General features: G+C 34.2%; 1 protein-coding gene across 1 annotated transcript in view; it reads right to left on the reverse strand.

Moving 5' to 3' along the window:
- Nucleotides 1-7,730: 7,730 nt before the first annotated feature.
- TMEM38B (transmembrane protein 38B) overlaps nt 7,731-15,345 on the reverse strand; it is a 67,521-nt gene continuing 59,906 nt past the window's right edge. Inside the window, exons 4-6 of the mRNA XM_007499629.3 lie at nt 14,682-14,769; nt 11,028-11,145; nt 7,731-9,706 (exon numbers count right to left, since the gene is read on the reverse strand). Coding sequence (XP_007499691.1) covers nt 9,497-9,706; nt 11,028-11,145; nt 14,682-14,769 — 416 coding nt within the window. The 3' untranslated portion in view covers nt 7,731-9,496. The remainder of the gene's footprint in view (nt 9,707-11,027; nt 11,146-14,681; nt 14,770-15,345) is intronic.

Raw genomic sequence — 15,345 nt, forward strand, 5'->3', positions numbered from 1 at the left:
CAACAAGCCATTTACTTTGTATGTACAGGAGCGAAGAGGGGTAGCTTCAGGTGTTTTAACTCAGACTTTGGAACCTTCTCAGCACCCAATTGTTTATTATTCTGCCCAACTGGACCCAGTAGTATCAGGAGCACCACCATGTCTTTGAGGAGTAGCTGCTACAGTCTTACTAGTGACAAAAACTGTTGCTTTAGTATTGGGATGTCCATTAACAATTATGTTCCCACATGATGTAGAAGTATTGTTGCTAAGGCATAGAGCACAGGCATTCTTGGATCAGCGAATTACAAGGTATGAAATAACCTTGTTAAAGAGCAAAAACATTACCTTGCAACACTGTATAACTCTTAACCCTGCCACCTTGCTTCCAGATTTACCAACTTCAGGAAAACCATTACACAGTTGTGAAACACTAGTGTCCATGGCAGAAAAGCCTCGAGATGATCTCTTGGACACTCCCTTAAAAAACTCAGACCTGATCCTATTTACTGATGGTTCTTCTTTTATGAGGGATGGCATACACTACATTGTAGTTGCTGTAGTCACAGAATTTGCCACTGAGTGGTCACCTTCACTGACTTCTAATATTAGCACTCAAGGTGCAGAACTCATAGCTCTGAAACACACTTGTATAATTGCCTAGGATAAAAAGGCAATAATTTATACGGATTCTAGATATGCTTTTGGCATTTGTCACTCAGTCAGGATGCTATGGCTCCAGGGAGAATTTTTAACCTCAGCTGGAAAATCTATAGATAATGCAGAAATTATTAATGAAGTTCTTTCTGCTCTCCAGCTGCCTGAAGCCCTAGCTGTAGTTTATTGCTCTGCCCATACAGGTGGCACTGACCTTGTCTCCAGGGGAAATGATTGAGCAGATACCACTGCAAAGCTAGCAGCCATAGAAGGGCCTGAATTAATTTTAACATTAACAACCACTGATGACTTAAATTTATCACTTTCCCATAATGAAAAGGAAGTGGAAAAATGGAAGCAAAAAATTTAAAGCAAAACAGATTAATGGAGTATGGGTGTCATCTGAAGGAAAACCCCCTGCTCCCTTGAAGTTTCTATCACCAAATTTGTCAATCTATTCATAAAAATGGTCACTTTGGTACCCAGGGCATCATGGACTCTGTTAAGAGGGTATGGATAGCCCCTGGTATAACTACTATAGCCTCTAGAGCATGTACAGCCTGCTCTACCTGTCAAGCATATAACCAACATGCATTTTGTGGCAAAGCCTTTGGTGGGCATCCTCGGGCTTACACACCTTTTGAGCACCTACAGATAGATTTCATAACAATGCCAAAGGCTGGACATTATAAATTTTGTCTAGTCATAGTAGATCAACTGACCAGATGGCCAGAAGCATTTCCTGCAGCCTGAGCCACAGTGGCTTTTGTTGCTAAGGTGCTTTTAAAAGAGATTATTCCTCGCGTTGGCCTGCCAGCACATATTGATTCAGATAGAGGAAGTCATTTTACTGATTCTGTCCTAAATCAAATATATTCTTGCTTGGGGATAACTCCCAAATTCCATGTTCCATATCATCCCCAGAGCTCAGGCCAAGTTGAAAGAATGAACAAAGAACTTAAAACAATGATTGGAAAATTATGCACTGAGACCCATTTAAAATGGCCTGAAATTTACTCTCTTGCCCTATTTTTTATCTTAGAAGTAGACCTAGAGGAGACCTACACATCTCACCATTTGAGATGTTTTTTGGACATCCACCTATCCAGGTTAAGCCTTTCTCCCCTGCATATACCTCACTATTAGGGGAAGATACTACTATTGCTTCCTATATACAGGAATTACAGCACAAACTGCATGAACTCCATGAATCCGGAGCTGCAGTACAAGCCAGACCACTAGACTTTTCACTTCATGATCTGAACCCAGACAAGGTGTATATTAAGAATTTCCAGCATACTGAAGCAACTCAGCCTTCTTGGGAAGGGCCATTCCAAATATTGTTAACTACTCCAACATCTATAAAGACTGGAGAGAAGGACTCTTGGATTCATTGCTCACATGTAAAGAGAGCATCTTCTGTTGAGACTGATTGACTGTATCCTATCTATCACATGCATTGGAGATAATAATCCATAGATAAGTGGACACTGTTTTCAGGAACACATTGAATTCCTGATTTTTTTTTCTTTTCCCCTTATTTTTATTATTGCTTTTCTTTTATTTTGATTAGAATATTTGATTTTTTCCCTTTTTTCTCATTTCTTGTACTAAAGGTACATACAATTAATATTGTTTTTTCTGCAATAATATAAGTTATATAAGTTTTATATATATGTATAGAGTGTTCAGGGAGGGGTAGTATCTCTGGTATGGAGGGCTTGTCGTGCCCTCCTAGGGCAGCTCTCCAACCTCTAACCCTCACCTGACACCCAGCTCTCACTTGTGGCTCCTAGTAGCTGCTAGCATGCGGCAGCGACCACACCCCAGGCAACGGCTTCGACAGGCCGGTTAAACCTTGTGAGGGTAGACATCGGGTCATAGACCCCTGGTGAACCAGGGCTTTGCTCACCCAGCATGTGAAGACTGCTTCAGCCGAACAGATGGAAGAAACCAATAAGAAGGTTCAACGGCTGAGAGGGCGACGCAGCAAAGCACTGTGGAGTGCTCAGGGTGTGTTGGAGCACAAAGGACAACACGGCCATCCAATGCAGCTGAGGAAGTCCCCAGGTGTAACAACTTTTCGTGCCACTGGTCCCAGGCTTCCAATGCCGAGAGAGTGGGACTATCTCTGTGCATCGACTTTTCCACTTAAATCTCCTTCACGCACAAGTGTCTTTGTGCACACTCATCTACACACCATAGATGAAAACGCACAAAGACAATCGTCATCCTCGGTTACCGAGAGACTACTACTATACTTGCTATAATATTAATGCAAACCCAAAAAGCTTTAAACTGTGGTGACCTGCCATTTATTGATAAAATGTTATGGGACTGTGATTAATGTTTGTGTCTGATTCTAGGAAATGGGATAAAAACAAGGAGCACAGATTGATGCACTTCTAAGCCGATACAAAAGGACTTGAACCTAGTGTGAGACTCAAGGTTGCGACGCTTGACTATGTTAAGTCATAGGACTTCCTTGAAAATCAGACCAGGGAATGATACTTCCCTATCAAAAAAAAAAATTCTAGTTTTTTTCTTTTTTATAATATGGCAACTTCCTGTAGTCTTGGCTACAAATGGGTAAGTGAAATATTACTGAATTCTGTCCTACAGACTTGTGGGATTAGAAATTACTTTAATTAGACCCTAATACAAGGGCCTGTTAAAAATTTATTAAACTCAAATAAGGGCCTATTTTGAATTTTTTTTTCCTTTCTCCCAAAATTTTAACTTTCTCCCATTTTTTTCCTCTCTTCTTTGTTTTTGTTTTTCTCTTGTTTTTGATAATTAACTCATACACCCCTATAACTCAACCACGCATCCTGCGCTGAACTGGATGTTTCTTAACACCCACTTCAGGGGGGGGGGGGTTGTATTTTAATAAAAATCCAAGATTTTGAAATTTTGTTTGAGAAAATATCTTCAAGGAAAGAAGCTTGCTAACTCCTAAATCCAGAGAATGAACTGTTGCAGAAAGATGATAGAAAACCTACACTACATCAAGAATATCCAGAATGAACTTTGGGTGTGGTTGATTGAACTGAAGTTTGACTGAACATTTGAATGTATATTCTTATGCCAAAAGGGGACTGCCCCCTAACTGGTTTTTCTCAAAGTGCCCTTAATTCCTTCCCTCTATATTAATTAAAATCACCATAAATTTCCAAACTGAATTGAGTATTTTATTTGGGATTTTCTCTCACAGCCCTAAAATTATCCTTACACCACCAAAGATGAGCATGAGTATAAAATGTAAAAATGGACATTTAACAAACTAAATAGGTTTCAACTATTAGTGGAGAAAAACCCAAAACTCATCAGAAAATGTATTCTATAAGAAATATACAAAGGAAATGAAAGACTAATCACAAGGAACCCAAAAGGTCAAAGCATTTGATTCCTATATGGGAAACTGTCATCTATGACCTGTGGAAATTACATCATTACCTGGATATTTTGTTTTTGGTTTTTTTTTTTAATATTTATTACCATTTACATGTTACAACAAGTTTCCACACAAGTTTTCCTAAGTTATATGATTGAACTTATCTCCCTCCCTCCCTTTTTCTTCCCCCTCCCAGTGCTGACAGACATTTTGATCTAGGTTATATATGCATTAAAATGTAAAACACATTTCTATATTGTTCATTTTTGTGAATAATCTTATAAAGTCACAATATAAACCCAAATAAACATCTTAAAAATCATATCCTTTTATCTACTGATTCTGACTACAATAGTTCTTTCTCTGGAGATGGACAGCATTCTTTGTCATAAGACCTTCAGAATTGTCCTTTAGAGTAACTAAATATATCACAATTCCACAATTTTGTGGTTACTGTGTACAATGTTCTCCTGGTTCTTCTTATTTCACTCTGCATCAGTTCAGGTAGCTCTTTCTGAAATCCTATTCATCATTCTTTAAAGCATAATAGCATTCCATCATCATCATCTGCCACAATTTGTTCAGCTGTTCCCCAACTGATGGACATCCCCTTAATTTCTAATTCTTTGCTGCCACAAAAAGGGCAGGTATAAATGTTTTGTACAAGTGGGTCCTTCCCCCCTCCTTTTTTTATCTCTCTGGGATGGAGACCTAGTAGTGGTATTACTAGATCAAAGAGCATACATTGTTTTGTAGTCCTTTAAGCCTGGTACCAAATTGCCCTCCAGAATGGTTGGATCAGTTCACAGCTCCACCAGTAATGCAATAGGGTTCCAATTTTATTGCCTGGGTATTCTGAAGAGGTGTGTCTGAATAGAAGACTTGAGGTTGAGATGAATGTAATAGAATGAGCCAAAATGGTAGTGGAGTAGATCAGGAGGAGGTAGAGTGGATGGCTATCTAATATGGCAGAGGAATGAGTAGAGAACTGCCACAGAGAAAGAAGAGGTAGAGGGTTGGTAATCTTGGAATCTTATTCTCATCAGATCTGGTATAAAGATAGAACACAATTAGAAGGGCAAAAATCTTCTTAATGTCCCAAGAAAAAGAGGAAGGAGGATGGGATAAGGAGGGCCTGGGAATCCCCTTGCAGGACAGAAAACAAGTAAAGGAGGTATGGGTTAAGAGAAAGGAGGGAAATGGAATAAGTAAAGGGAGGGAAAGGAGGAATACTTAAGGAGGAGTATACATCAAGAGGAAGGGGGTATAAAATGAGGATATAAGGAAAAGACTCTTAGGACAACAAGGGAGGAATTTTTAAAATCAAATTCATACCAAGAAGTAAGAAGAACAGTTCAGGGTATAAGGAAGAGATTTTTGGAAAAATGGATAGAAGAAGAATTTAAAGGCAAGGGAGAAGGGATAAAGGAGGGACCTTTGGAAAAGTGAGCCAATTTGGAATTAGGAGGGCAAAGAGAGAGGATAAGGGAGGATTTGGGGGAAAGGGTGTGAATTGGAGAGGTATAGGTCAAGGGAAATTGGGCATCTGAGGAGGAATATGCCAGAAAGAAAGGAGGAGGGGGACAAAGAGTGAGAAGGAATGGAGTAGATGGAAAAGCACCATGATAAACTGAAACAATATAAGTGGGATGAATTCACTCATGGGAAGAAAGTGGATAGCAGAAAGGATCAAAAACCTGGACCTAACAATGTGTTTATAAGAAAAACATTGAAAATGAGAGGCATACCCATAGGGTGAATGTGAAAGGCCGGAGCAGAATATATACAGTGCCTTAGCTGATCCAGAGAAGACAGGGGGAGCAGTCATGATCTCTGACAGACTTGGGGCTAAAATGGATATAACTGGAAGAGATGGGCAAGGTAACTATATTAAGGGTACTATGGATAATGAAGCATTATCAATACTGGATCTGTATGCATCAATTATAGTATCCAGATTTTTAAAGGAAAAAATAAACAAGATACAGATGAAAATAAATAACAAAGTGATAACAGCGAAAGGCTTTAATTTCACCCACTTAGAACTAAATAAATCTAACCAAAAAATAAATAAGGAAATTAATAGAACCTTAAATAACATAAATATGATAATTAACTGGAGTTACACAATGCATGAGGCTAGTAGTAGATCCAAGCCTGAGCATACACATAATCCTGTCTCTGGTGGAACAACAATGTTTTAGAGAGCACAAATATTCTGCAAAAGTCATACTTTAACATTCATCATACTATAGAGGTAATCCTCAATTCCTGAGAGGTTGTGGCATTGGTGGGGGGGGAGAATTCCACTGGGTATGACCAACCTGGAAAGACTTGGTTTTGGAAAAAGTATGGTCCTGACAATAGCTGGTGTCTGCTGCCTAAGGCCCAATCTAGTTAAATATGGCCCTGATAATATAGGTTAACTGAAAATCAGACAGATTAAGTTTACCAAATTAAATGATGATAGGAAACAGAGATATAGTTCTAATATTATGTTGCTAGAGCAGCTGTGAATTTTTTCTTTTAGAAAACAAGATAGAAATACAAATCAAGAACTAAAAAGCTGTTCATGTTCATTGATTTAGGATTAGACTGCTCAATCTTATGTTATTCTGACTATAGCTCCACATTACAAATTCCATTACTAGGATTAGGATCTACAGGTATTATTGAGAGGGTAAATAGTTATGTATGTATGAAAATATTCATGGAAGCTTTGTAATAATGACAAAATAACTGAAAATAACAAAAATATTATGATTAGGAGAAATGGTTAATTGATTGTGACATTTTAATATAGTGGATTGTATCATGTTATTAGAAACGAAAATATTGGAAATATACAGAGATGGAATAATACATACTATGATTACATTTAAAAAATATAACAGTCACAAAATCAAGAGAAAAAAGTATCAAATTGCCAGCACTGGGAGGGAGGGAGATAAGTTTGATCATATAACTTTGGAATATTTGTGTGGAGATTTGAAATTTGTTATAACACACAATTGGTTAAAGAAAATTTTTTAAATTTCTTTATCAAAGTAAAACAAATCCATAGGGAACTCAAAAGCAGAGGATGTTTAAATTAGCATATATATAATTTACATACTTTAAAACAAATCATAATCAATGTAGAATTTGTGGTTTTATATTTAATTTTTAATGCATTTATTTAAATGGGGTTTTTTGGTGGTAGTATATACTAAGTAATTTTTAAGAATAAATTTTTTTAAATGCTTGTTGACTGCCTGGACTCCCCAACTCCTGTAAAGGCTCATCTCAAGGACCTTGTTTCCTGTTGGCCCAAAGTAGTTTGTGTTTCTCCTCATCCCCAAAATTACTTGGCATCTATTCTGAATGTACATGTAATTCTCTCTCCAATCCACCTATATCTATCTAAAAGAAGAAAATATAAGCTTCTTGAAGGCAAGAACTGTTTCTTTTGTTTTTGTATCCCTAGCCCCCTATAAAGTCATCTAGCCAGCCCTTACAAAAACTTGATAAATTGAATTCAATTGTTCAAGGTCATGCCAGCAGCATAGCTACAACTTGTATTTAGGACCTCTGGTTTCAAATTCAGCCCATTTTACTCAATTATAATTTGCTTGTGATTGATAATGAAAAGCTACATAGATGAACAGGCATGATTTCACACATTTAAAAAAAGAAAATGGAAAAATCAGCATACCATAAGTGGTGAATAAATTACTTTAATGTTAAAAAATCTGTATTTAATACAAACATAAAACAGCACATTGTCTGTTTTAGTTACAGTAATTTTGCAAACTTCAAGAATAATTTTAACACTTTGTGACACACTAACAGTATAAAAATGACTAGGTTATTTAGCCCAACATTTAGTTTTCTTCCATTACTGTGAAATGTTAAAATACTAAGAGTATCAAATGTAATACAGGACTCTTAATCAACGCCTTTTTAAAAATCAAAATATTAAAAATGTGCTTCCTACCATTCCATACATATCAAAAAGATGAAAGCTTCATTGTTCTTTTGCAAATGTTTATAGTACCTGTTATGTTTATATCATAATAAAGCATTTTGGCTATCTATAAATCAGTTACTTGGAAGGAATTTTAATTCCAAAAATTCCCAGTAATTGTCAATCCTTTGGATAGCAATAAGTACATAGTCTTAGTAAATAAAACTACATCACTAAGCTTCAAGAGTCAACTGGCACTTGAAACCACAGTACAAAGCACATAAATCTAACATTATTTTTTTAATTTTTGGCCAAAAAGGAATTAGATTTAATGTCATTATTCTTTTTTCAAATGGTTTATCACGTGTTTTTATCAATTCTATTTGGATAATTGGTTATAACCCAAAATCCAAAAGTTATTTAAAGAAATAGCTGACATCAGACATAAGCATGTTACATTTTCATGTGGAGGTAACTTGTTTTAATTTAAATGACACATTTATTTGCATATATAAACACTAGATGCATGAAAACTGGTTTTGGAAACTGGTAGTAATGTTCAAATAACTACAAAAAGGTCACAACAGAAAGACAGATTAAAGGGATTTTTTTGTTCTTTTTTTTAAAATGACAAAACTAAGGTTGGGATAATACTTTTAAGATGACAACTTCCACAAAGTACTCAGTTTCAATTGTTTAGCCTTTTTTTCTTAATTATGTGAAATGTTAATAACAATTGATAATTTCTCTTATAGGTAGTAAATGTACTTCTGAAAGAAAAGGAAGGTCAAATTCTTAGAGTGAAAAATATGATTAACTAGTGAAAAATTAAATCCCTGATTTATTTTTTCTAAAAAAGAAGAGATATTTTAGTTGGAACTCTACATTACCAATATGCAAGTTCAATAAAATAATTATCTAAAATTTCAGATATATTTTATGGACAAGAGATATGTATCTGAAACAAATGATAATATGATTTCACTCATAATGTTAAATACCTTAGTAGTTTTATTCTCTCTCTTAATTGCTCAAATTAAATGGTTGACAAGCTTTCACAGCTTTAAATTCTAGAAGGTAATTAGCAGTGTGAACTAAAAGTACACTTCATATGTAAATTTTTCAAGGTACATGAAAAATGCTAAGGGAAAATGAAGACATTTATTTTTCAGTATTTTAAACTACCTTTTCGATTTATTTTCCTAACACTTGTAAAAAATGCTAGTCTTATTTCATCAATACAAAACTATTAAATATGATTACAATAGAATCTTTTGTATTTAACTTAGAAAAACATTTTACATGATATACTCATATCATCCAAGAAATTATAATAATCAAATGTCACTTTTAAAGGGCTACTAGTATCCCTCTCAAGCAGAATATAATAGTTCCTTTTTGTCACCTGCATGTCCTTACATATAATCCTTACTTCACATCATTTACGATAGAAATATTTATCACAATTTGTGAGGTAAACAAGAAAATGTTTTTGGCAACCTTGAGCTCGTCAGATGAATTTATTCCATTTTTTTATTACGTATCTCATTTTCAACATTAGATGAAGCAGAGCTTGAGTTCTCTTCTTTTACACCACTGAAAGATGATTTCAATTTCTTTTGGGGCTCTCCCGGAAACAGCTGCTGCCTTGAGCCAAATAACATTCGACTCAGCATAGCTTCCAAAGGAGAGAGGGGAGAAGAGCCACACTCAGTAAGCAGCATGATTAGCTGAAAAACAAAGAGTTAACTCAATACAACATTTTGGCCATTTTTATAACTAAAAAGAAATAGGAAAAGCAGATGAAAAGCATGGTAATTATCACTGACAACAGTAATGACAGTAATAGCAAATAGGTACTGAGCATGGTGTCCACTGTATTAAGAGGCAAGCTCTAACTGCTGTGGAAGCACCAGAAGGGGAGGACAAACTACTCCTGGGTGCCGCAGTAGTTAGCTGGCAAGAATTTGGAGTAGACTTATGCCTTAAAGGAAGAATAGTGGGTTTTTGACAAGTGAAGACACACACAAGTGAACATGTAGGAAGACACTGTTGAGATCAATTATAATTTTCTTCTCATAAATTGGATAGGTATAATTTAAATACTTGTTTAAATTATGTATTTTGAACTTTTAAAGTGAGTAATTCCCCATAGTACCACTTATATTTGCTTACTTTTTAAACCCTGCTAATTTATTTTATTTCATTTATACACATACAGATTGAAAGGCAGTGTTGTAGTGGACAGAAAGCTAGCCTCAAAACCAGGAAGTCCAGTGTTCCAATCCCACCTGTTTCCCAAACAGGATGGGTGACCCTAGCTGAGTCATTTAACCTCTTGGGGATCTTAAAATTCTCTTAAGACAATAAATTATAGAGAAGGTACAGACATAGAAATTCCCTAAACCAATGTATTCGTAGCTATAGTCCTTATCATTACAAGTAGACTACAAGACACAAAGCAAATGAAGAAAATATAACTTACACTAAGCACACCACAGCTGGCAAAAAATATCAAATTTGTCATATTTCCTTCTCTGTCAAAAGGCCACCCTTTACACTCAAGTTTAAAAAGATGTACTTCCCCAGCCAGTCCAAAGAATGCCATTGCATTCCTGCTCTAAAAGCATTTGCTCTTAAGCAGACTGAGCTGGGCTGCTGAGAACCTGAGTTCTCTTCCTTCTGTAAACAGATCTTCTCTTGAGCTATATCCCTCCATAAAGGTAATGAACTTCTCTTCTTATTCTCCATCTAATCATGAAGGAGAAATCTAACTAGAATAAAGTAGTTTTTCTTGTCCAGATGGACTGGGGCTACTGACATCTCATCACCAGGCCCCTTTCTCAGCTGACTTTTCCCCTTCAACTATAGGTAACTGGGAGGAGCTGAGAGCTCTTGGTTCATCTCATCATTAAGTATCTACCATATAGAGTTGCCTTTTTTTTTGGTCTGAGGGAAGAGCCCAATAATATGCTGTCAGGAAAAAAGTAGAAAGAGAATAACTAATATAAGATCTGTAAAAATTAATTAAAAGGTGTTTTGAACTCTTACCGATATGACAACGATAAATAAAGTGAAGCAAAACATAAGAGTATGTTTTGGAACTGGAAGATCCCCTGTGTGTTGTAATGTAAAGAGAATTGCCCCCAACAGACTTATCTTTGCAGAACTGAAAAGAAAGTGAATTTTAATTAAATATATAATAATATCTAGATCATAAATTCATCACTTTAAAAATATAGTTTGCAAATATGGCAAAACTTTGGAACAGAGAAATCAAACTAATAACATATAACTATGACTTCTATAATACTTTAAGGATTACCTAGCTCTTTGCCCCAACAATTCTGTGAGACAGATAGTGCAAATAAAAAATAGAGCCCTTTTTTATGGATGGGTACCTACATGAGTGCCAGGGAGCTTAATGTTTTCAAAATTGTCTTCTTGAACTATTTATTTGTACAGAATTTTAATGATAGTATATAATAAAATTTTATTTGTCCATGCCATGCTTTCAACTAAGGATAAATATTAGGTAAATAAATGAAAATGACCAAATCTACTGGAATACTGTACTGTCTAAATAGTAAATTTATCTATGTTTTAAAAGTTAGCTATATATTTTAATACTCTGTGAAAATAAAAGTTGGAATTATTTCATAATTTAGTAATTGAGAACTGAGATGTCAAGACAGACAAAAGTTAGGTCTGACCTACATATCCTATCTAAATAATGGGAAACAGCAAAGTCAGTCCTTAAGGACAAAAGTCCAAAATATTTGATGAGAAAGGGCCAAGGAGGTCTTTTGCAGACAGATCAAGACATGAGTTGAGTTAATTTAAAGACATGGCAAGGACTAGTTAGGAGTCTCTAAAAGCATCTAAATGTAGATCATAAAGTGATTATTTGTAAGTTAGTTTAAGAAGAAAGGTTTGACTTATTATTCTTAAAGGACATAGACACTGAAAATATCTTTCTTTTGAAAAGCTTCATTAATTTTAAAATATCTCCACAGCATTATTTCTCTCAGCATCACTGATAAACAGAAGGTATCATTATCCCTAATTTATAATTTGAGAAACAAACTAAATGATTTACTCAGGGTTCACATTATTTGTAACAGAGTTTTAAATTGAACTCAAAGCACTAAAAAACCTATATGAAATGGCAAACAAGAGAATTGTGAGTATTAATTTTTCAAACTATACTATTTTTATTCTAATGTAAAAATAGCAAAGAGTCATTACACTTTATTTTTAAATCAGAAGGGACCCACCACAAATCATCTAAGAAATATTAATCAAAATAATTCAAGGACATTCTAACTCTAAAGAAAACAACAAAATATCATTTTCCAAAAATTTACATTTGCATATTTATATTGTATAAGGTTTTAGTCATTATGAAAATCAAAATGAATAGGAAATGAATGCAATAAACAAATATCTAGGAAAGTACCTATTTGTAATTAGTATAAAATTGTGGTAAAAATTATAAAAATTTTCAGTTGTGAAAATAAGAAATCTTATTAAGCAAAATATTTTTTTAAACCTGCTAACAATAGAAAGAAAACTTTTAAATTGGAAGCAGCGTTGCTAATTTTTTGGTGACCTTTTCTTACTAAGGATAAATGCATAAAGTGTAGGTCATTTTGACATTACAACTGATACTGTACACTTGAGTACTATTAAACCTGCATTTTTGGGCAATCTAGATATACATAAGCATATAAGATATATAAGTATACACATACATCTAGATAGCACTATAATATAAGCCTTAAGATTTCTTGGGACTGATTTCAACTTTTCTTTGTTTTTGGCAACACTGACTTTGGACTCTGAAAATAAAGTTTATGCTAACATGTAATAAATGTCATTAAAAGAATTATTATAGGTATGCAGTAAACTTATCTAGTGATAGAGATATTAGAATAAGCGAATGGTCCACTTATTGGGAGCAAAACTGTGGTGAAATATTTTTACCATTTTGACGTTCAAAGAATGTTGACTCTACTGTTCAGTCACATAATAATGTATAACCACAGATTTTAATAATAATACAAAAACAATGAGAAGCAATATTCTGATATGACTTACAAAATCTTACAACTTGGGGATAAACTATGTGCCTCATAATGATGACTGCTGAGAAGTGTTATGTAACCTTAAAGTTCTATATAAATGCAAATTATTATTGCAGAGTTCATGGTTGTTTTCCAAGACAACTAACTCAAAAGTTTACGTTATAGCCTAAATAGCCAATGCCCAAAAATCTATCATGGATGTTTTTATTCATTAATTTTATCAGTCGTTTTAATATGACTTTAATCTTTCCACCAAAACCACCTCTTTAGATAATAAGTATTCTGTAGACATTAAAGATATAGAAAAGTAACATTTAATTTGTCTCGCCTTCTTTCAAACTTCAAGAAGTTCCCTAATTCTAGCACCCTAAAATGTTTTTTAAAATCCATTTACTCTGTCCATACATTTCATAATTTTATGAACTTGCATTTTATACTTCACACTTTTTTAATACTATAAGAGCCCTATTTTTACAACTATTTTCATTAGAAGCCTTCCACCCAACATACTTATTCAATAGTTATCATTCTCTAAACTTTATTTCTTCCACAGGTATAGCTCCAGTATCCATGACTTTATTTTCAGATTCATCATAGTTTATATAAAAGGTTAGGGCCAGTAGTGAAAAAGTTACTTGTTTGAATTTGTTTCCTCATTTGCAAAAGAAAAACAGTAAAATTTACAATACCTACCTCACAGAGCGGTTGTGAGGAAAGCATTTACAAACCTAAAAGTGCTACCCAAATGAAAGTTGCTTTTTTCCTACTATGTTAACATAGTAAGCATAATTGTATCATCATAAAAATTTGAGTTGCTTTTTATTCTGATGATGCCTAGTATTTATTAGTCCTTTTATCTGCAGCAGCACATAAGGCCAAAATCTTCACAGAACATGAGACAATGACTCCAAAATTTCTTTAAAAGGTTAAAAATGACTGCTCAAACAACATCATTTTTATAAATACAATATGGGTTATTTTTTTCCAGATATGTTAATTTCCAATTGTCCACCTTGAAATTCAACTACCACTTTTTTCAAACCAACTCACAAGATATCATGAAAATTTCTTATTATTTATTTCATCAACTCAATATTTAATTACTGTGAGAATTCTCTTGGTAACTCCTCATTTGGATCACTTATAAAAATGCTAAGAAATCTTTATTTCCTATCTAGTGACAAAATATTTTTCCCAAACGCATTGTAACTCAGGATCTTTTGTTTGTTTATGTATATAAATCTTTGTGTAAAGCCTTCAAAATCTTCTTTAAAGAATAAGAGAAAATTTTTTTTCATCATCCCCCCACATGTTATTGTAGAATTATAAACTAGAACTGCTGAGAGGGATCTCAAAGGCATCCAATCCAAGCTTCTTATTCTGGAGATAAACTGAAGCCCAGAGAAGCTACAACATATAGCAAGTGTCAGGGATGAAATATGAATCTAGGTCCTTTAACTCTAGGGCCAGTGTTGCTTCCACCATACTATACTGCCTCCTTAGCATATGTCCAATTTTGGCACTTAAATTTCACAGGTTTAGATTTCCCAAATTCATGTTTTCGAAAGACATTGAATGACTCAGATACTAACAAGATCTTGTAGCAATAGCAACTTACTGGGACAGCTCCAGCAATTTGTTAGATTCAGGTCTTATAACTCCTCTTAGAGACTGTTCCAGATTTATGATTACTGAACCACCAGCACCTAAAAATACAGAAAATAATATTATTTAGACCTGATTTCTTGGCAGGAATGAGTAAGCCAAATAAAGATAATTCTGTAACATCTTCCAGTTGAAAATTCTATGGTGAAGTTTCAAATAAGCAGGGTTAATTGCACCAGCATACAACTATAATCCATAACTACCATATTTTACAGATTATAAGAAGATATCTACAACTGCCTGATATATTCTGGTCCTGAGACAATGGAAGTCTTATGCTTTCACTGACATAAAATTTGTGTTTCATATTCTATTAACAGAAAAATCAGAGCTTCAAACTCAGATCTAAGTAGGGTTTTAATAACTGACAAAAAGAAAAATGGTCCAGATATTTCAAAAGCAAAATGTCCTATTAATCTCATTTATTTCAATGTGTTCTATGTTCTAAGAACATGGAAAATTATTAACAATAAAATATTTTCATTCATGTATGTATACTTAATTACCCACCATGAAGATAGAAGAATGTGCTAAGTTAACTGTAACTCAAACAATATGGCAATGAAATTACCAAGTACCTGAGCAGAGGAACCACTTGTGTTAGAATGAAAAGCCCC

Source organism: Monodelphis domestica, chromosome 7 (assembly GCF_027887165.1).
Source record: "Monodelphis domestica isolate mMonDom1 chromosome 7, mMonDom1.pri, whole genome shotgun sequence".
NCBI lineage: Eukaryota > Metazoa > Chordata > Mammalia > Didelphimorphia > Didelphidae > Monodelphis > Monodelphis domestica.